The 22,242-nt window shown below is 41.8% G+C and overlaps 1 protein-coding gene across 2 annotated transcripts in view; it reads left to right on the forward strand.

Moving 5' to 3' along the window:
* Positions 1-22,242, forward strand: part of LOC138760430 (apoptosis-stimulating of p53 protein 2-like) — a 132,070-nt gene that overhangs the window by 94,846 nt on the left and 14,982 nt on the right. For both annotated transcript variants that reach the window (XM_069931013.1, XM_069931012.1), the window contains one exon: positions 7,429-8,246. In XM_069931013.1, coding sequence (XP_069787114.1) covers positions 7,429-8,246 — 818 coding nt within the window. The remainder of the gene's footprint in view (positions 1-7,428; positions 8,247-22,242) is intronic.

Genomic DNA, 22,242 nt, shown 5'->3' on the forward strand with positions numbered 1-22,242 from the left:
CGTGGGACATTCATGATGAAGCAGAAGCCGCCTCATCAGGTATAGACTGGGACCCATATGATGACAGTTAAAACTGAGAGACTCTGGATGTGCTTGCCAAACCAATTTTTCCCCTGCAACCGCTGCAACCGTGTCTGCCTGTCCCGCATCGGACTTGTCAGCCACAAACGAGCCTGCAGCTGACATGGACATTTACCCCTCCATAAATCTTCGTCCGCGAAGCCAAGCCAAAGAAGAATGATTTTGAAGGATTCTAAATGTTTTCTTCCAATAAAAAATTAGTTCTAATGTACCATATTTTCACTCGTATAACACACACGTGCATATAACGTGCAGAAAATCTTAAATTATGTTAAAATATTTTCATATAGCGCACGTGCATATACCGCACTGGTGTAGAATTCTGAATTCTGACTGACAAAAGCAATTTGCATTTAATTGGGACATGAGCAAAACAAATTCCCATAGTCCCAGTGTCTGCCACAGTTAATCTCCCATTATTTACACCCATTCAACTTCCCCCATAGGTGTTAATTGGCCATTATATAGATGATATCCTCCTGCAGCACAGTAACAAGCTTTGAAGAATCAATTTAAAAAGAATCCATGGGAATTGTAATAGCAACAATGAAAGGTTGCGCACAATTTAAAGATTGAAGACAAGCTTCAAAGTTGAGCAGGATTTTAAATCTGTCATGCTTTACTTTCTTTAAATTAATCTCCTCTCTCCGGGGACGGGTCTGGGCAATTAACATTGATAAGGTGCAGTGCCCTAGCCAGAATATCCTGTTTCTCAGAGAATACCATGGCACTCAGGCCAAAGAGATTTTGCTAAAATCAAAATTTTGAATTTTGGCATTTTGTATGTAGCCAATTTCCATGCTTGCTCTAAATTGTGCGCATTCTTTCATTGCCATTATTACAATTCTCACACTTGCTTTAAATTGTGCGCGTTCTTTCATTGCTGCTATTACAATTCCTGTGCTCGTTTTAAATTGTACCCGTTCTTTCATCGCCGTGATTACAGTTCCCGCACTAGCTATAAATTGAACGTGTTCTTATATTAGCACTATTATAGTCCCATGCTGGCTTTAAATTGTGCGTGTTCTTTCATTGCTGCTATTACAATTCCTGTGCTCGTTTTAAATTGTACCCGTTCTTTCATCGCCGTGATTACAGTTCCCACACTAGCTATAAATTGAACGTGTTCTTTTATTGGCACTATTATAGTCCCATGCTAGCTTTAAATTGTGCGCGTTCTTTCATTGCTGCTATTACAATTCCTGTGCTCGTTTAAAATTGTACCCGTTCTTTCATCGCCGTGATTACAGTTCCCACACTAGCTATAAATTGAACGTGTTCTTTTATTGGCACTATTATAGTCCCATGCTAGCTTTAAATTGTGCGCGTTCTTTCATTGCTGCTATTACAATTCTTGTGCTCATTTTAAATTGTACCCGTTCTTTCATCGCCGTGATTACAGTTCCCACACTAGCTATAAATTGAACGTGTTCTTTTATTGGTACTATTATAGTCCCATGCTAGCTTTAAATTGTGCACGTTCTTTCATTGCTGCTATTACAATTCCTGTGCTCGTTTTAAATTGTACCCGTTCTTTCATCGCCGTGATTACAGTTCCCACACTAGCTATAAATTGAACGTGTTCTTTTATTGGCACTATTATAGTCCCATGCTAGCTTTAAATTGTGCGCGTTCTTTCATTGCTGCTATTACAATTCCTGTGCTCGTTTTAAATTGTACCCGTTCTTTCATCGCCGTGATTACAGTTCCCACACTAGCTATAAATTGAACGTGTTCTTTTATTGGCACTATTATAGTCCCATGCTAGCTTTAAATTGTGCGCGTTCTTTCATGTGCAGATAACATGATCAGCTTATATAGCTATTACCTGCATTCAGTCTAGCTTAATCAACATAAAATGGCATTGCATTTAGTGCTACCTTTGAGATCTAGAGTGCTGGTTGTTTTCACAATGCGAGGAGTCAAACACAAATCTTACACCACTCATTTCAAACTGAAATTTGTTACCAGAGCAGAAGAAACTAATTACACAGCAGAGCAAGAGAGTTCACGGTCGGCGAATCATCCATTCATGAATGAAGGAAAGGGAAAGATGAATCCATGAAAACGTATAGTTGTGGCCCAAAAGCTAAATGGCCCCAGTTCGTCTGACTTGAAGGAGTGGGTTCTCGGTCGTAGAGAGCAAAATCGGACTGTATCCACAGTCGCCTCTCAGATGAAAGTAAGACTATTGGCACATGAAAGAGGCATCCTGGATTTCAAGAGAGGGTTCCCCTGGATAACAAAGTTTATGAAGCAAAACAGATTGTTGGTAAGAACTAGAACAGCTGTAGGTCAGCAACTTCCAGAAGATTGGGAACAAAAACTATTGATTTTTGCAACTTCATTGCCAATGAAATATGCACATTTAAAATCAGAACTGTGGACATCATTAACGTGGATGAAGTTCCAATGGCCTTTGACCTCCCCGCCACAAGAAATGTGGCAGCTTCTGGAACAAAAACTTGCCATAACCATGAATGGGCATGAAAGGTCGTACTTTACACGTGGTGCTAAATTGAAGCCAATGATCATATTTAAAAGAGTCACTTTGTCGCTAGAAAAATCCAAATAGTATGATCGTGCACTGTAACAAGAAAGGTTGGATGGACTCCAATGTTATGAAACTGGATGGAAAGGTGTTGCAGGCCTAGACCGGGCTGTTCTTTTTCAAAGAAATCATTACTCATATTTGAAACATAGAGACATAGAAACATAGAAGATAGGAGCAGGAGTAGGTCATTCGACCCTTCGAGCCTGCTCCGCCATTCAACGAGATCATGGCTGATCTTAAAGTTCAGTACCCCGTCCCCGCCTTCTCTCCGTAACCTTTAATACCCTTATACTGAAGAAATAGATCTCCCTCTTAAATAGATTTAATTAACCTGCCTCTACTGCCCTCTGTGGCAATGAATTCCACAGATTCACCACCCTCTGGGTCAAGAAATTCCTCCTCATCTCGGTCCTAAATGGTTTGCCTATTATCCTCAAACCATGGCCCCGGGTTCTGGATTTTCCCATCCTTGGAAACATCCCATCTGCATCCACTCCGTCCAGTCCTGCCAGAATTTTATATGTCTCTATGAGATCCCCTCTCAATCTTCTAAACTCCAGCGAGTACATAGCAGCTCACAAAGGTCATTCAGCACAAGACTATAAATTCAGCTGGTGCCCACATTACAGTAATTCTAGGTGGGTTGACATGTGTACTGCAGTCACTCAATATTTCCATTAATCATCCATCAGATCCGAATGGAAGGAATGGATGCAGAACGGCCCTCATGAGTCACCCTAGCTGGACAGCTGAAAAGAGCAACCTATACTGAAGGTTGTCAGAGCATGGAATAAGATTATACCAGAAACTATCCACGGTGGATTCAGAAAAGCTGGCATAGTCTATAGTGATAATGGTGATTCCACCACTGATGACAAAAGCAGTGACAGTATTAACGACAGTAACGGAAGAACGCTTGCAGGCTGTCGTAAAGTATTTTAATGAAGAGAGTGAACCATCTGACTTTGAAAGATTCTAAGGAGTTCTAGGTGATGATGAAAAAGAAGACTAACACAGTAACCGTTACTGTTTGTTAGGTAATTTTGATGTCTGTCCCTACGAGTGGGTTTCCTCCAGCTGCTCTGGTTTCCTCCAACCCTCCAAGAATGTGCAGTGGGTTGTAGGTTAATTAACATAACATAACAATTACAGCACGGAAACAGGCCATTAGGCCCTTCTAGTCCGCACCGAACCAAACACCCCTTTCTAGTCCCACCTCCCTGCACAATGCCCATAACCCTCCATCTTCTTCTCATCCATATACCTGTCCAACCTTTTCTTAAATAATACAATTGACTCCGCCGCCATTATTTCTCCCGGAAGATGATTCCACACAGCTACCACTCTCTGAGTAAAGAAGTTCCCCCTCATGTTACCTCTAAACCTCTGCCCCTTAATTCTTAACTCATGTCCTCTTGTTTTAATCTTTCCTCCTCTTAACGGAAATAGTCTATCCACATCCATTCTGTCTATCCCTTTCATAATCTTAAATACTTCTATCAAATCCCCTCTCAACCTTCTACGCTCCACAGAATAAAGACCCAATCTGTCCAATCTCTCCCCATACTCCAGATGCTTAAACCCAGGCAACATTCTGGTAAACCTTCTCTGCACTCTCTCCACTCTGTTTGTATCCTTCCTATAATTAGGCGACCAGAACTGCACACAGAACTCCAAATTAGGCCGCACCAACGTCTTATACAATCTCAACATCACCTCCCAACTCCTATATTCCATGCAATGATTGATAAAGGCCAGCATACTAAAAGCCTTCTTCACCACCCTATTCACGTGAGTTTCTACCTTCAGGGAACGATGTACCGTTACTCCTAAATCTTTCTGCTCTTCTGTATTCCTCAATGCTCTCCCATTTACCACATATGTCCTATTCTGATTCTTCTTACCAAAATGAAGCACCTCACACTTATCAGCATTAAATTCCATCTGCCATTTTTCAGCCCACTTTTCTAAGCAGCCCAAATCCCTCTGCAATCCTTGAAAACCTTCTTCATTATCCACTATTCCACCTATCTTAGTATCGTCTGCATATTTACTAATCCAATTCACCACCCCATCATCTAGATCATTAATGTATATAACGAACAACAATGGGCCCAATACAGATCCTTGAGGCACACCACTGGTCACCGGCCTCCAACCTGACAGACAATTATCCACTACCACTCTCTGGCCTCTCCCTTTCAGCCAATGTTCAATCCATTTGACTATCTTAAAATTTATACCTAAAGACTGCACCTTCCTAACTAACCTTCCATGTGGTACCTTATCGAAGGCCTTACTGAAGTCCATATAGACAACATCCACTGCGCTACCCTCATCCACATTCCTAGTCACCTCTTCAAAAAATTCAATCAGATTGGTCAAACATGACCTTCCTCCCACAAATCCATGTTGAGTGCTCCTGATCAGACCCTGTCTATCCAGATGTTTATAAGTACTATCTCTAAGAATTTTCTCCATTAATTTACCTACCACAGACGTCAAACTTACAAACTTAGTGTGCAGCGAACTGGGATTCACCGGTAGGGTGTTGTGCTGATGGCTGGCCCTGCCTCCTGGCTCCACCTCCATCTGCTCACATATAACCCCGGTTTCCCGCCTAAACCCAGTCCCTTCTGAAGACCATTGTGAAACCCTCCCCATAGTTATAAGCTAATAAAAGTGTTTATTCTCACTCCAGTCGTGAGAGCTTTTATTCACGTTACACGGTGTATACTGTACCGTATATGACACTGTAGCATGAAAATTTGTTGTAATTGTTTTTTTTGGTTTTTCATGGGTTGACTTGTATGCCGAATTGGCATTGAGTGGTTTTATGAGTTGAATTTAAGGTCTCATTGTTGTATCTGGCATACAAGTTGACCCCCCATTTTTGAATGATTTTTGAGGATTTCAAGATTTAATTTGTATGCCGAAATATACTCAACTTCATGGTATATCATGTGAACATTCTTCAAGTGGCATCAAATAGCTTTGTGTGCATAAGGTGATGGTAGTCAGCTTTGCATTACCAATCTTTTGATTCCTCATGTCTACCTCTGTCCTGCCAAATTGCATGAGTAAAAATTTCCATCAACTAAGTAGTACAAGGACTATTTAAGATTCCTTTATGGGTATGTGCACAAATGACACAAAATTTGTTTTCCTTTCTTTGCCTTGTGAAGGCACACAGAGGCACCACAAGTCCAGCACCACTCTCAAGATGAGAAAGAAACAAAAGGAGTTACTTCAACCATATCAAGTGTCTGTGAATCCTGCCACCTCCAATGGTTCCCCCTCCTGCTCTTGCTTTTCCTCTTATTCATATATACATCTGTCTGCTGTAGCGGTGAACTAAGCTCATGATCTCTAAGCCTCCCTCCTTGATTCCTAGTTCCAAATCTCAAATGTGATTAAGAAATTATCAATATCTGTCCCTCATGAATCCCAGAAGCCAGTTAGAAGTCCGGGGTCTGCGGCTGAGGTTCATACTAGTTCACTGCTGAGGTCTGCTACGTTAGAGTCCTAACCCAAGTTTCTCCTTCTTGGTCTGTGTTGTTCTCCTACTCTTGTGCCTGCGCCGGGTCCACTGGTAAGAAAGGTGCCTTGGATGCCTCAAGCTTGAGTTTGCTGCTGGAATGGAGAGGAGGTCGTGTAGTTACAGAAGTTACAAGAGTGCAGGAGACAACAGCATCAGATTTAGTGGCGGGATCCATGGACATTTGTTGTCTCTGAAAGGACTCTTTTGTTTCTTTTACTCATCCTGATAACACCACTGGACTGATGGCACCTCTTTGTGTGCCTTTTGCAGACCAAACAAAGACTTGACGATTCACTGCCCATAATTGTGGTTTTTGCTGCAAAGTGCATTATTAAAGTTGATTTAATTGCTCTTCCTACTTGTTTCATCAGTCTGAAGTTAATTCTTTAAAACATTATTTTGCATCCACTGCCTATGATCTATTCTGTCACACATAAAACTGCTGTCTGTATTTTATCCTACATTATTGCTTGCTTCGCTTCTGTTATCATTGACCCAAGATGATGCCCGTCACCAAACCAATCTTTGCTCATCCTTGTCTTGCTTCATCTCCAATCTTTTCCCACTTCATGTATCTTTTTAATTTAGCTCTCTGACTCATTCATCCCAAAGACATTGTATAGCTTCAGACTCTGGAGTTTTGGATAAAAGCCACTTCCTCATAAATGCCAAGAATTTTCTATATTAGATAAAATAATGAAAGTAGCAATTATGTATTTTCCAAACAATTTTTTCCATCTATATTTGAGCATTATCCTTGCAAGATCACAGCATCTTCTCTTTCCAAATACCCTTCCCACTTTAATCTCAAATAAAAGGTCCCACCCAAAACGTTGACTGACCATTTCTCTCTATGGGTGCTGCTTGACGAGCTGAGTCCCGCTCTCTGCGGTTTCTCTTGCATGAGCATTGTGTATCACTTGTTGCCTCTGGTGGGGGAACATTGAATCTTGCCATTTGCTTTTGTCATAAATAGTGTTTGCAGCAGTGAAATGACAGTGTTTCAGCTTGGCCTGCATCAATGAAAACAAAAGGCAGGGTGCTGATTCAGGCTTAAACAGAAAGATGAGCAAATAGAGGAATTAGAATCTTGCAGTTCTTTAAGTAAATTGGTCTTGTCTTTAAGATATGCAATTTGAGAGAAAAATGTACGTTAGAGAAGAGTCATTCAGTGACATTATTATTGTATAGATATTCATGTTAACTTAAGCTGTATCTACTTCTGAATTCTGCTTTATTTTGTTAATTGCAGTATATGGCAAACCAGTCGTTCCTGCATCTTCACAGAATTATGTAAGCAATGAATCACAAGCTGACCAGGAAATTAATACTCATTATTCAAAGAGTCAAGATAAACCAGATTGCCCTGAGTCAGAAACTGATAACACCGCATCTCTTGGAGACCATTCAGAGACTGAACGCATTCCACGACCACTGAGCCCCACAAAGCTTCTTCCTTTTATGTACAATCCATATCGAAATCAGAGTGATGCTGATTTGGAGGCATTAAGGAAAAAACTGTCCAATGCTCCTCGGCCGCTGAAGAAGCGTAGCTCAATTACAGAGCCCGAAGGACCAAATGGACCTAATATTCAAAAGCTGCTGTACCAGCGCACCACTCTGGCTGCTATGGAAACAGCGAGTCCAATGCCATTCTATCAACCAAAACAACCTACATTTTCGTCAGCAGAAGAGAAGACCTTGAATGAAAGCATAGATGTCAATGCTAAACTGGAAAATGAGGCAACAACATCCAACGAAGAAACTTCAGATCAGACAGAACCAGTTGTCAAAAAGGAGACCGAAGTATCAGACGCTGAAGTATTTGTGAGGACTTCTCCAGGTAGCTCAGTTCCTGTTTTGGAGGGACAACTGGTAGTTCCTACACTTTTACCTGCCGTGGAAGAACTGCAGAATCAAGAAAATCCACTCTCACCACAGGAATTAGCAGAAGAATATCCTCCATATCCACCACCTCCTTACCCTGTTACTGGTGATCACGAGGCTGTGGGTGATGATGGTTTTAATATGCGACCACCTGAAATTACTGGACACATTGTCCTACCACCTGTGAGTAATATGTACTTCAGAATTCTTATTTGAACATTGGATTAATTAATCACTTTTGAATTTAGAGAAATTACTTATGATGGATATGCAGTTTAAAAAAAAAATTAATATCATTCTAAATTGAAATTTTCAATTATGATTATATGTCCTCGAATCCTATTCATTTTCTCTAAAGTATGCTCATTAATTAAAAAAATATCTAGTACCTGCATGCTATAGTGATTTGAACAAAATATTTATATTTCAATTGTATTTGTAAGTTAAATGGGATGATAAAATATTTCATTTTTTGACATTATACCTTCCATAATTTGCTTTTATATTGTTTCATCAGTACTTACTTAATCTCTCTACTGCCTCCTTCCCATTGGACAGAATTTCATTCTAATTTCTTTCAGCTTAGAACCTCTTGAAAACTAACTTTTATCAGAAACTTGTCTGTACTACCTTTTTGGTATTAGTTATACATATATTTTACTATACTTTATTCTATATCAACAAGTATTAATCATTCCCAAACTGAATAATCAAAACCATACTGTAAAAATTGTATTTTATAAATTTGATGCAGTATTTTCTAAGAGCCACTTTAATTTTTCACTTTTCACAGAAAAATGATAGGAATAAGAAAGTAAAATTACTGGACCAATTTCCGCTACTGTGAGAATGGAAAAAAAATATTTGGATGCTTTAATAATCTTGTGTAGTGTCTAATACTGTGTCATGAAAAATAGTGATGATCTGGTAATGAAGGCCTGACAATCAACACGTATAATATTGTGAGTGTTGAATATGACACCATTATGTGTACGCAATGACGTGGGGAACTGATTTACACTGAACGCTTCGTAGTAATGCTTGTAGTAGGTAATTAGTAAAGCATTGAGTTAGTCTGCACTGACCTTATGGATGTCATTATTTACAACGGGGTGGCCTCAAACATAATAGTGGCGACAAGGATTCAAGAACTCATTCAACCATTACACATTTATCAACTCTAACTACAGAAGACAGCGAAAAGCTGGGAATCCCAAGTGATGGCAGCAGCAGTTCCTGCAGCTCATTTCGAAAAATTCAATGAAAGCAAAGAAACTTGGGAAGTCTATGTAGAACATTTTGTTAATCATTGCATTGTACATGATATTACTGAAAATCCTCCATTGAATAAAAACGTGCATTGTTTCTAACCGTAAGGGGAGGAGACACCTATGAGCTCTTAAGATCACTATCGCCCACATGCCTTCAACGAAAACATATGCTGAAATCTGTCAAGCTATCAGTCAGCACCTTAATCCACGACCTCCAGAAATGACAGAAAGACATTAATTTTACCGACGTAAACAACAGCATGGAGAGTCTGTCCCAAATTTCATGGCTGTGAAACGTAAACTGTCTAGATACTGTGCATTTGGACAATTCAGAGACACTACGTTAAGAGATCAATTAGTAATGGGTTTAGCTGAACAAACTACCTGAGGAAAAACTAATTGCAACACAAAATCTGACACTTGAACTGGCATTAGACTGCCACCAAGACAGCGGCAAGAACATAGGAACATAGGAAGTAGGAACAGGAGTAGGCCAAAAATGGCCCATCGAGCCTGCTCCGCCATTCAATGAGATCATGGCTGATCTAATTTATGACCTAACTCCACCTATCTGCCTTCTCCCCATATCCCCTAATTCCTCTATCATGTAAAAATTTATCTAACCGAATTTTAAATATGTTTAATGATGCAGCCTCAACCACTTCCCTGGTTAGAGAATTCCAAACATTCACTACTCTCTGGGAAAAACTTTTTTTCCTCATCTCTGTCCTAAATCTACTCCCTCGAATCTTGAGACTGTGTCCTCTTGTTTTAGTTTCCCCGGCCAGCTCAAAAAACCTTCCTACATCTATCCTATCCATACCCTTCATAATCCTATATGTTTCTATAAGATCTCCTCTCATTCTTCTGAACTCGAGCGAATACAATCCTAGCAATGCAGATGTCTGCCAGAGAGACTTGGCTATCAATAAATCTTGGCGCCAAGATTCTTCCCGCCGGGAACCTGTCCACCAAAAAATGTTTTCGCTGCGGGAAGACGAATCGCAGCCCCATTAACTGCTATTTCAAAAAAGCCAAATGCCACAAATGCAATGAGATGGGGCACATCAAAGCAAGATGTCCAATGATAAAACTAAAGAAAGATTACCAGCCTGGCTCCAGAAAAATACAATTTGTGAAAGCCCAGGCACTGAAAACACAGATACCAATGAATCAGAAGAGGAACCAAACAAAAGTAAACATGTCATACAAGTAATTCACATCTGTGGACTGGGCCACAAAGGGCCAAATTTTTACATCTGTCTTGGGTAAACTTGTACCTCACATTTTGTTCGTTTTAGATTGGTCACAGTGTTTGAGCTACCGAAAGAAAATACACACACACACCGAGAGCAGTTCAGATTATACAAATGTTTATTACAAATTCAAAAGCTGATTTCACACTACAATATGCAATCCCTTCCCAACTATACTTATCAACGCTTGGACCGGTCCCAACTGCCGAAGCGAGGCAACAACTGCACACTTGTAGTAGGTTGTCAGGGCACCGGTAGCAGCTTCTCCACCTCCCTTGACCGGGACGTTGGCTGGACTCTAGAAGTTCTTCTTGCTGAGAGATGTTGCCACCTCTCAGAGTATCAAACTTCAGCAGCGGAACCATGGCTTATATTACCCAAAAACTGCTTACCCAAACACCTATTCCTAGCACAGCAAGAAAGATAAGCGAGCAAGCTAGCATGCTAGGATTCTATCGAATAACATAATTTTCAGCTTATCACTTTGAATACAATGGCTTATTTTGCATCAAGGCTAGGCCTCTGACAGTCTGTGACCAAAACAAGCAGGAAGATTAAATGTTCTTGGTACACAGATGTCCTTTCTTCAGATAACAGCATCTCTGGCCCCTCGGTAGAATTTAGCTTATGTCTGCTGATTCTAAAAACAAGCAGGTTGTCAGCCTTGCAGAAGCAAAAGCTGAAAAGTAAAAAAAAAACAGTTAGAATCTTCCATTACAACATCCATGTCCACATTAACAACAAACTGATACGGATCGAACTAGATATGGGAGCAGCGGTTTCCCTCATGCCCAGAACAATGAAGGAGTGTCTGCTGCCACACACAAAGATGCTCCAAATGGACACCATCTTAAAAAACTGATATGGGGAGGAAATACAAGTTTTTGGAAAGTGCAAGGTACACATTAAGTACAAGAATCTATCTAACCAGTTGCCCCTCTATATGGTGAAAACTGAGGGGCCAGCATTGCTCGGTCACAATTGGTTAAGCAACCTTCAGCTGGATCAGTCAAAAGAACAAAGAAAAGTGAGATGAACACCTGCAGCAAAAAACAAAGTGGCTCCAATTTTAAAACGTTATTTGAAAATGGTTTGGGAAAAATTTGTGGGGTATGAGCCAAACTACATGTGAAACCCAAAGCAGAACCCAAATTTTGCAAACCCAAAGGCATACCTTTCTCAATAAAGAAAAAAAATCGAATCGGAACTTAATAGACTGCAGAAAGAAAGGATATTAGAAAAAATCCAGTACTCTGATTGGGCAATCTCATTCATACCAATACGCAAGTCAAATGGAGAAATACATATCTGCGGTGATGACAAAGTGACCATCAATCAAGCACTACAAATTCCGGAACATCCCATCCCAAAGGCTGAAGAACTATTCCAAACATTAACTGGAGGACAAAAGTTCATTAAACTGGACCTGTCACAGGCCTACCAACAGGTGGGGCTAGACTACAGCTCCCAGAAATATGTAACCATAAACACACATTTGGGATTATTTGCATACACCCACATGCCGTACAGAACATCAGCAGCACCTGCCATAGTCCAAGCAATTATGGACAAGTTACTGCAAGGACTCAATGTAGGCTGCTACTTAGGCAACATCATTACTGGCAGGGACAACACCGAGCATCTAACTAACTTAGATATCATTCTGAATCGACTACAACAAACAAACGTCCGACTACGAAAAGACAAATGTGTGTTCATGGCACCATCAGTGACCTATTTGGGTTTCATCATCAATCAGGAAGGGGTACAAATGGACAACGAGGGTACAGAAGCTGTACGGAATGCTCCCTACCAAACCAACAAAACTGAACTACATTCATTTCTGGGTCTAGTAAACCATTATTGCTGACACATTCCAAACATAACTATGTTGTGTAATCCCCTGAATTAACAACTTGAAGAATCAAAAATGGTACTGGAACACAGAAACCAAATGAGCTGTTGATGAACTAAAAACAATTTTAATAAGTAATAACCATGTCTTAATTCATTACAATCCAAAGAACTAACACTGGCAGTAGACGCGTTGTCCATGGGATTTGGCGCCATACTGTCATAGAAAACTGAAAAAGAACAACCCATTGCATTCGCCTCCCGATCACTAACTGCTTGTGAGTGGAACTATGCTCAATTGGAAAGAGAAGGACTAGCCATCATCTTCGGAGTAAAAAAGATTTCACCAATACCTGTACGGACACAAGTTTACATTGGTGACAGACAACAAACCACTGAGTCTAATATTGGGATCAAAAAAATAAATACCAATGGTAGCAGCAGCCCAAATTCAAAGGTGGGCGATGCTGTTGGCAGCATATGATTTTGATTTAAAACCAGCGCTACAGAATAACTACGCAGATGCCCTCTCCTGCTTACCACTCCCAGATACAGAGCAGAACGAAACAATTGTGAAATAGACATCAGAAGTAAAACAGAAATAAATCAAAGCCAAGTGAATCAACTTCTGATAATGACAAAGGGGATCAGTAAGGGAACCCAGAAAGATATATTACTGTCCAGAATATTCTATTTCACAAACAATGGCTGGCCAGAAGATCAGGAAATATCAGAGGAAATGAAACCCTATTACACCAGATGTGGCGAACTGTCCTACTATGGAGAACCCAGACTGTCATTACCAAGAAGTGGCAGCAAGATGTCCTGGCTGAACTACACAATAACCACCCAGGGATAGTGCGTATGAAAGCACTAGCCAGGATGCACACTTGGTGGCCTTCCATAGGGGAAGATATCGAGCACACAGACAGAAGGTGCAGTACATGCCAGCAGGCACAACCCAAAGGACCTCAGGCAGAAGCAAGCCCATAGAAATGGCCATCACAACCATGGCATCAGATCCACATAGACTATATGGGGCCATTCATGGGAAAGAATTTCCTGATAGTAGTTGACGCGCACTCGAAATGGACGATTATAATCCGCATGAAAAACAAAATTACTGCGAGTCAGACTATTGAAAAACTCAGGAGCTTTCGCATCATGTGGATTACCCATTCAACTCATCTCCGCGCAACAATAACATTCGCCACATACTCTCTGCACCAGACCATCCCAGTACAAACGGAGAAGCAGAAAATTTCATACAAACTTTCAAGAAAGCCATGAAAATTAGACGAAATTTGGACTCACTGTCCCTTAAGATCGCGGAGTTACTGGAACACACAACATTCAACCACCAAAGAACACTGGCAGAGTTGATGTTTGCAAGAAATCTAAGGACCAGACTGTCGGCAATATATCCAAATATCAGCCTCAGACTGCAACAGACAGCTTCCGCTCTAAGATCGATTGAAGTGGGGGAATCAGTATTGGTGAAAGACTACCACATCCACAAAGCTCCATGGTGCGGGGAGTAGTCCTGAAAAATCTCAGCCCATACTCATATCACATCCTTGTGGGGGACATGATATTGAAAAGACACACCAACAACTAAGACCAGTGGACAACGCAATGGCACCCAAAGCCAGAAAGGACGGTGTGTTCAGTGAGGGGCCGACCTGGCTACCAGTAGCAGCGTCTCCACCACACATTGACAGATACGAAGAAGGGCCGAGACCACCGATTGAGGAGATACCATCAAGAAGGGCACCTAAAACCAAAGACCAGGCAAGCAGCCCACTGGGTCTTTGCCACCCAACTCCGAAAAGACTTCCAAGATCATCTTCTCCACCGCCCAGTTATATCCTGACTGATGAAATGGAACAGATCATGCCTAAAGCTCATTTACAACAACAAAGTGCCCTGACCGTAAATTCAAACAAACCACACATCCACCGGAACATTTCAAAGGGGGAAGAGTGTTGGATATGACACCATTACGTATATGCAATGACGTGGGGAACTGAACACTTCAGAGTAATGATTGTAGTATGTAATTAGTAAAGCATTGAGTTAGTCTGCACTGACGTTGTGGCTGTTGTTATTTATAGCGGGGGGCCTCAAATATAACAATGTGATTTAATGTAAGTGACTTAATTCAGTTTGAAACCATGATCTTAAATTTGTAGAAAGCAACATATGAAAGTATCAGGTACAAGTTGGCCATGATAAATTGGGAAATTATATTAATAAGTATGACATGAAACAAGCAATGGGTAATGAATTCACGGTTTCATTTAGCGTAGCAGTTACAGTGCCAGCAGTCTGGACCTTGTTTCGAATCACGGCTGTCTATGAGCAGTTTCTAAGTTCTCCTCATGTCCGTGGGTTTTCCCCGGAGGCTCTCGTTTACTCCCACCCTTCAAAAAGTACTGGGGTTGTCGGTCATTTGGGTGTAATTGGGCAGCATGGGCTCATTGGCGAAAGGACCTGTTACTGTGCTGTATGGTTAGATTTAAATTTAATACGCAAGAACTTGCGTATTAAACCTTAGAAGTTTCTAGACATCCATTCAAGGCAAAAGAAAACAGGAAAAATAATCTAGCCCTAACTATAAATTAAAGTTGGTTTTGAATCAAAGGAAAATTATTGTAATGTTGGTGAAAACACTTAATGCACAAGGACGAGTAAAACGTCAGAATTTAGTATGAGATTTAAAGGATTGTTGGTGAAAGGGAAAGCAGAATATGTAAGTAGTCTACTGTGAAACAGCAAACCAGACATAAAGTTTTCATGAAAGCATAAATAGGAAAAAATTATCGAAAATCCATGTGAAATCCTTGCAGTCAGAGAATGGAGGAAATAAGCAAATTAAACACATAATTTACACCTGTCATCATGGAAGAGACAAAACCTCCCAGAACTAGTGGAGTACTGTATTTCTAGACTGAATGAGGAAACTAAAATTAGTGAGAGTTTTGAAGAAATTAATGATAACAGAATGAGATAAATAGCAATTACCTGTATCCTGGAGTTTTGATGGAGATGGATATAGAGTTAATTCTTTTTCAGTATTTTTATTGAAATTGAAATTTCACATCGAAAAATACAGAGTACATAAAGATACATATTAAAAGTTAAAAAAATGAAGATAGCATATGGAATACCAAAAGAAGACATTGCGAGAGTTGATGTCACCTTTGAAGGCTCGCAGACTTAAAGCAATTCAGCAAAAATGCAGTGTTTTTAACTCTGAAAAAGTGTGTATAGAGCTTTTGAAAGGGAATGGTCCTCAAGAATGTGTAAGGGAAGTACTTAGAATCTCCTCTGATAGAAGCATGATGGCAGCGCCTATTAATTGGCAACAAGCACGAGGGGATGCAGACTCAGGGGAAGCAGAGAATTGGAGCAGGGCACCAGAGGACAGAAAGATCACCCCCCCCTCCCCCACCTCCTCGACTGAGAAAAAGTGGAGGAAAAGACCCGAGGGACAGTGACCATGGCGGTGGACCAGTGAGAAGCTCTGATGCTGAGGGATCTGTGCATGCAGCGGGCTGCTAGCAACTCGAGGCGAGGAGCCCCCAGAAGCTGTGGGGTGCTGAAGTCTGCCATCAGGAGACTCGCGCCATGCTGCGTATTGCTGGACACTGGCCTGAACTGGCTGAAGGAGTACCAGGTATCGGAACTGGGATGTGAGGGCGGTGCCAAGGGCGCCAAAGGGCTCCTGACTGTGTCAGAGGTTCAAAACTGGAGCTTGGGTTGCCAATGGTTTGGTCTGGACTCTGTCAGACTGCGGAGCTGCAGAAGCACTGGAGGCGAATTTACAACTGATCGGTGATTGTGGGGGGGGGACACTCTCTTTTGCTTCTTTTTCTCTGAATGTAAGAAATGTAGGAGGTGCTATGGCAATTTCTGCCAGTGGGAATCTGTCCGCCTTGCAGCAGGCAAAAAGAAATTTCATGTAATATGAGACTGTTTTATTACTATGATAATAAATTGAATCTTGAATTATACATTATAATATAACTTGTTTGATTGAGAATAGTGTAGTCATATGTTATTATTTTATTATAAAAAGACAATCTAAGCCCACTACCAAAAATGAAGCGGTTTGGCAAAGAGAGAAAAAAAAATCCTTAGAGTAATCAATTACCTTATTAGTCAACACCAAATCAGAGATTCAAAAAGTGTCCTCACAGTGTTTGAAAATTTAAATTCAAATCAGAAATTGAGCATCTAATCTTCTCTATATTTAAACCTCATAACCTCACGTAGCCATTGAGCATGAATGAATTGAGCAAGGAGCAACATCCTTTCATTTGAGCAACAGTGCCTGTCTAGCCATAAGACTAATAAAGGCTAAGGATATGGAGATAATTAATTTGTTGTCATCTTGCATAATTGCATAGAATATGGAAAGAGTCCCACTTATTAAAATGTAGCAAATATAACATCATTAATTAAGAAAGAGGGAAGGAAGAAAATAGGGAAATGTATTAAGATGCATAACCAATGTTTCAGGCTTGATGATGGGTTGGTATGTATCTTTACCTTTGGTATCCAAGAAAAGTGCAGAGAACAAAACAAAGGACTCCACATCATCTTTGTTGACCTCACCAAAGCCTTCGACACCGTGAGCAGGAAAGGGCTTTGGCAAATACCAGAGCGCATCGGATGTCCCCCAAAGTTCCTCAACATGATTATCCAACTGCACGAAAACCAACAAGGTCGGTTCAGATACAGCAATGAGCTCTCTGAACCCTTCTCCATTAACAATGGCGTGAAGCAAGGCTGTGTTCTCGCACTAACCCTCTTTTCAATCTTCTTCAGCATGATGCTGAACCAAGCCATGAAAGACCTCAACAGTGAAGACGCTGTTTACATCCGGTACCGCACGGATGGCAGTCTCTTCAATCTGAGGCGCCTGCAAGCTCACACCAAGACACAAGAGAAACTTGTCCGTGAACTACTCTTTGCAGACGATGCCGCTTTAGTTGCCCATTCAGAGCCAACTCTTCAGCGCTTGACGTCCTGCTTTGCGGAAACTGCCAAAATGTTTGGCCTGGAAGTCAGCCTGAAGAAAATTGAGGTCCTCCATCAGCCAGCTCCCCACCATGACTACCAGCCCCCCCACATCTCCATCGGGCACACAAAACTCAAAACGGTCAACCAGTTTACCTATCTCGGCTGCACCATTTCATCAGATGCAAGGATCAACAATGAGATAGACAACAGGCTCGCCAAGGCAAATAGCGCCTTTGGAAGACTACACAAAAGAGTCTGGAAAAACAACCAACTGAAAAACCTCACAAAGATAAGCATATACAGAGCCGTTGTCATACCCACACTCCTGTTCGGCTCCGAATCATGGGTCCTCTACCGGCATCACCTACGGCTCCTAGAACGCTTCCACCAGCATTGTCTCCGCTCCATCCTCAACATCCATTGGAGCGCTTTCATCCCTAACGTCGAAGTACTCGAGATGGCAGAGGTCGACAGCATCGAGTCCACGCTGCTGAAGATCCAGCTGCGCTGGATGGGTCACGTCTCCAGAATGGAGGACCATCGCCTTCCCAAGATCGTGTTATATAGCGAGCTCTCCAATGGCCACCGTGACAGAGGTGCACCAAAGAAAAGGTACAAGGACTGCCTAAAGAAATCTCTTGGTGCCTGCCACATTGACCACCACCAGTGGGCTGATATCGCCTCAAACCGTGCATCTTGGCGCCTCACAGTTTGGCGGGCAGCAACCTCCTTTGAAGAAGACCGCAGAGCCCACCTCACTGACAAAAGACAAAGGAGGAAAAACCCAACACCCAACCCCAACCCACCAATTTTCCCCTGCAGCCGCTGCAACCGTGTCTGCCTGTCCCGCATCGGACTTGTCAGCCACAAACGAGCCTGCAGCTGACGTGGACTTTTACCCCCTCCATAAATCTTTGTCCGCGAAGCCAAGCCAAAGAAGAGAAGAGAAGAAAGATAAAGTACACCTTCTAACCTGTTTAGTTTCTCCAGCATTGTGCTTTTACTAGATGCCTGACATTGGAAATACAAAAAATTGCTGGGACTTGATATTGAAAGAGTAGCAACAGGGCATTCAAAATTGATTAATTATTATGGATTTATGAAAGGGAAATTGTGTTTGACATTCTTTTGAGGTTGTAACAACCAGAATGAATGAGAGTGAACCAGAGGGTGTGGTCTATTTGGACTTTCAATGGTCTTGGATGAGGTGCCACAGGAAATTATTAAACAAAATTAGAGTAATAAACTGGTGCAAATTGTGGCTTAGATAGTGGGTCCAGTACAGAGTACGAATACATGTGTAATGTTTGAGATTAGCAGCTGTAATTCATGGTTGCCACAGAGATTGGGCTGGGCCTATATTTGTCAGTATCAAAATGAATGATTTAGATCACACATGTCAAACTCTGGCCCCCTGGCCAATATAATTATATTTGGCCCGCAAGATCATTTCAAAAATGTATTAGAGGTGGCCCGCCCTGCAGCGAGAGCCGATGGTGTTTTTTTGGTAATGTCATCCCCACCATCCTCCCCCTTCATTGCACACCTTTCCCCATTGTAACACGAGAAATTGTAACACGAGAAGTCTGTCCATGTCATCAGCCGGCAAGCCAGTTGGAAGGCTCCCCGCACAACCAGTCACTTCTCCCACCTGTCGAGCGGTGCGGCGGATTGCCGAGCGCCTGTGATTTCCTGTCAGCACAACGGGCATGGCAGGCTGCGCACGGCCCCCGGGCAGCACGAGCCCCGCGCGACTGGCACCGGACGGCCCTTCCACAGCGCGAGCGCACTTCTCCCGGTCGCCACGGCCTTCAGCGCTTGCACCCGCGCAGACCCCAGGGACGGCTGGTTCGGCCCTGCACGGCACGTGAAGAGAGAGATGGTGGCTGTCCGCAAAGGCTGATCGGCAGCGCGCTGGGCCTGAGTGGGTGGGTAAGCAGGGGTGGGCAGAGGGTGTAGGTGAGGAGTAATGGGCAGGGGAAGTTATGGTGGTGCGAGGGGCAGTTAGAGGGAGGGATGAGTAGAAGGAGGGGTGGATAGGGAAGAGGTAAAAGGGGAGGGGCAGGGCAAGTAGGGGAGGGGTGATTAGAGGGTGAGAGATGGGTAGAGGGAGGAACAGGTTGAGGGGAGTGGCAATAGAGGGGCGTGTATGGAATGGGGTGGGTAGAGGCAGAGCGAGTGGAGTGAAGGGTGAGTAGAGGTTGGGTAAAGGACTGGTCAGGTAGAGGGATGGTGGGTCGAGGGTGAATAGAGGCCTAGAGCCTGAGGAGTAAGCAGGAAATGCTGAGTCCTGATGCAGGCCAAAATGGACACAGCCTGTGAATGCTGACTACATCTCCACAGGGACCAAATATGTTTCCCTCAGGTCAAGCAATGGGTGAACTTGAGCTACCTACTCCTGACCTGTAACATTATCCTCCTAAAGTTATATCCTAAAGTTTAACATTGCATATGTTGAAAGAAGAGAAAACATGCAGATGTTGTTGAAAATTTTCAATAAATATTTAGTTGGGCCCTCGACTTAGTCCAAGTTTTTAATTTTGGCCCTCCGTGAATTTGAGTTTGACACCCCTGATTTAGATGAAAGGACCAAAACTCAAGCTGTCTTTGAGGCACTGGATAAGGCTATCGGTCTGTACAGGGCTCATGATTTTGAATTCCACCATTGTCAAGTGGGTATTTTCTCTGGCGCAGTGAGTGAAGCCTGCTGACGCACAAGTCCAATGGCCTGTATTGGATCCTGAGATCTCTTGTTGTCAGTGTGGAATATGCATCAGTGAAACTTGGATACAGGAAGGGCATATTTGGCAGTTAAATATTCCAGGATTCCATTGTTTAGGCATGATAGAACAGGGGGGATAAAAGGTGGAGGAGTTGCATTGCTTATTAGAGAGAACATTATAGCAGTGCTGTGGCAGAATGGTTTGGTGGGATAATCCAGTGAGGCTATTTGGGTGGAATTGAGGAATGGCAGAGGCATGAATACATTAATGGGAGTGTATTATAGACCACTAAATGGGCTGAGGGAATTCGAGGAGAAATTTGTAAGGAAATTGTGTTTATGTTTAATAAACACAAGGCGGTAGTTGTGGGACATTTCAACTTTCCGAACATTAACTGGGATACCCATGCAGTAAGAGGGCTGGATGGGGTAGAGTTTAAGTGTGTTCAGGAAAGTTTTCTGAATCAATACATAGAAGAACTGACTCGAGAAGGGGCAGTATTAGATCTCCTATTAGGAAATGAGGTTTGTGTTGGGGAACACTTTGGATCTAGTGATCACAATACTATTAGTTTTAGGCTAGTAATGGAAAAGAATAAAGGTGGGCCAAAGGTTGAGATTCTTGATAGGAAGAAAGCAAATTTCGAGGGGATGAGGAAAAATTTGGAGGGTGTGGATTGGGATAAGGTAGTTTCAGAATGTACCTGATAAATGGAGGATATTCAAAGGAGAAGTTCTGACAATGTAGAGTTGGTATGTCCCCATGAGGATTAAAGGAAAGGCTAGAAAAGATATTGGGAACTTGGAAGAGGGATGTGTACAACAGGTATAAACAGCAAGGAAGGGATGAACTGCTTGAGGAATAGAAGGAGGTTAAAACAATATTAAAGAAATTAAAATGGCTAAAAGGAGATAAGAAGCTGCTTTGGCAGGAAAAGTAAAAATAAATCCAAAGGGTTTCTATAGGTACATTAAAAGTAAAAGAATAGTAAGGGATACAATTTAACTCCTTGAAGATGAGGGGGGTAGGCTCTGTGAGAAGCCAGAGGAGATGGGTGAAATTTTAAATGATTTTTTTTCTTCAGTATTCACTAAGGAAAAGATTATTGAGCCAGATGAAATGAAGAATTATGGTAGGAAGCTCATGAATAATATAAGAATTAATGGGGAGGTAGTGTTGGCTATATTGAAAAAGATCAAGGTAGATAAATCTCCAGGTCCTGACAAAATATTCCATAGGACACTAAGGGAGGTTAGTGACCAAATAGTAGGGACGTTGATATAAATATTTAAAATGTCAGTGGCCACTGGGGAAATGCCAGTGGACTGGAGGGTGGCTCATGTTGTTCTGCTGTTCAAAAAAGGATCCAAAGTAGTCCTGATAATTATAGGCCTGTAAGTCTGATGTCAGTGGTGGGTAAATTAATGAAAAGTGTTCTTAGAGATGGTATATACAATTATTTGGAAAGGCAAGGATTAATTTGGAATAATCAGCATGGTTTTGTATGTGGTTGATCATGTCTAACAAACAGAGTTTTTCGAGGAGGTTACTAAAAAGGTTGATGAGGGGAAGCTGGTGGATGTTGTCTATTTGGACTTTAGTAAGGCTTTTGATAAGGTTCCCCATAAAAGGTTAGTAAGAAAGGTGGAAGCATTAGGTATAATGATGAAGTAGTGAGATGGATTCAGCAATGGTTGGATGGGAGATGCCAGAGAGTAGTGGTGGAAAATTCTTTGTTGAATTGTAGGCCGGTGTCAAGTGGAGTGCCTCAGGGATCGGTACTGGCTCCACTGCTGTTTGTCATATATATTAACAATCTAGATGATAGGGTGGCGAATTGGATTAGTAAATTTGCAGATGATACAAAGATTGGTGATGTTGTGGACAGTGAGGAAGATGATCAAAGCTTGCAGGGTGATATTGGACAGTTAAAAAAGTGGGCTGAAAAATGGCAGATGGAGTTTAATACTGATAAATGTGAGGTGCTACATTTTGGTAGGATGAATCAAAATAAGACATACAGATTAAATGGTAGACAATTGAAGAG

Source organism: Narcine bancroftii, chromosome 4 (assembly GCF_036971445.1).
Source record: "Narcine bancroftii isolate sNarBan1 chromosome 4, sNarBan1.hap1, whole genome shotgun sequence".
NCBI lineage: Eukaryota > Metazoa > Chordata > Chondrichthyes > Torpediniformes > Narcinidae > Narcine > Narcine bancroftii.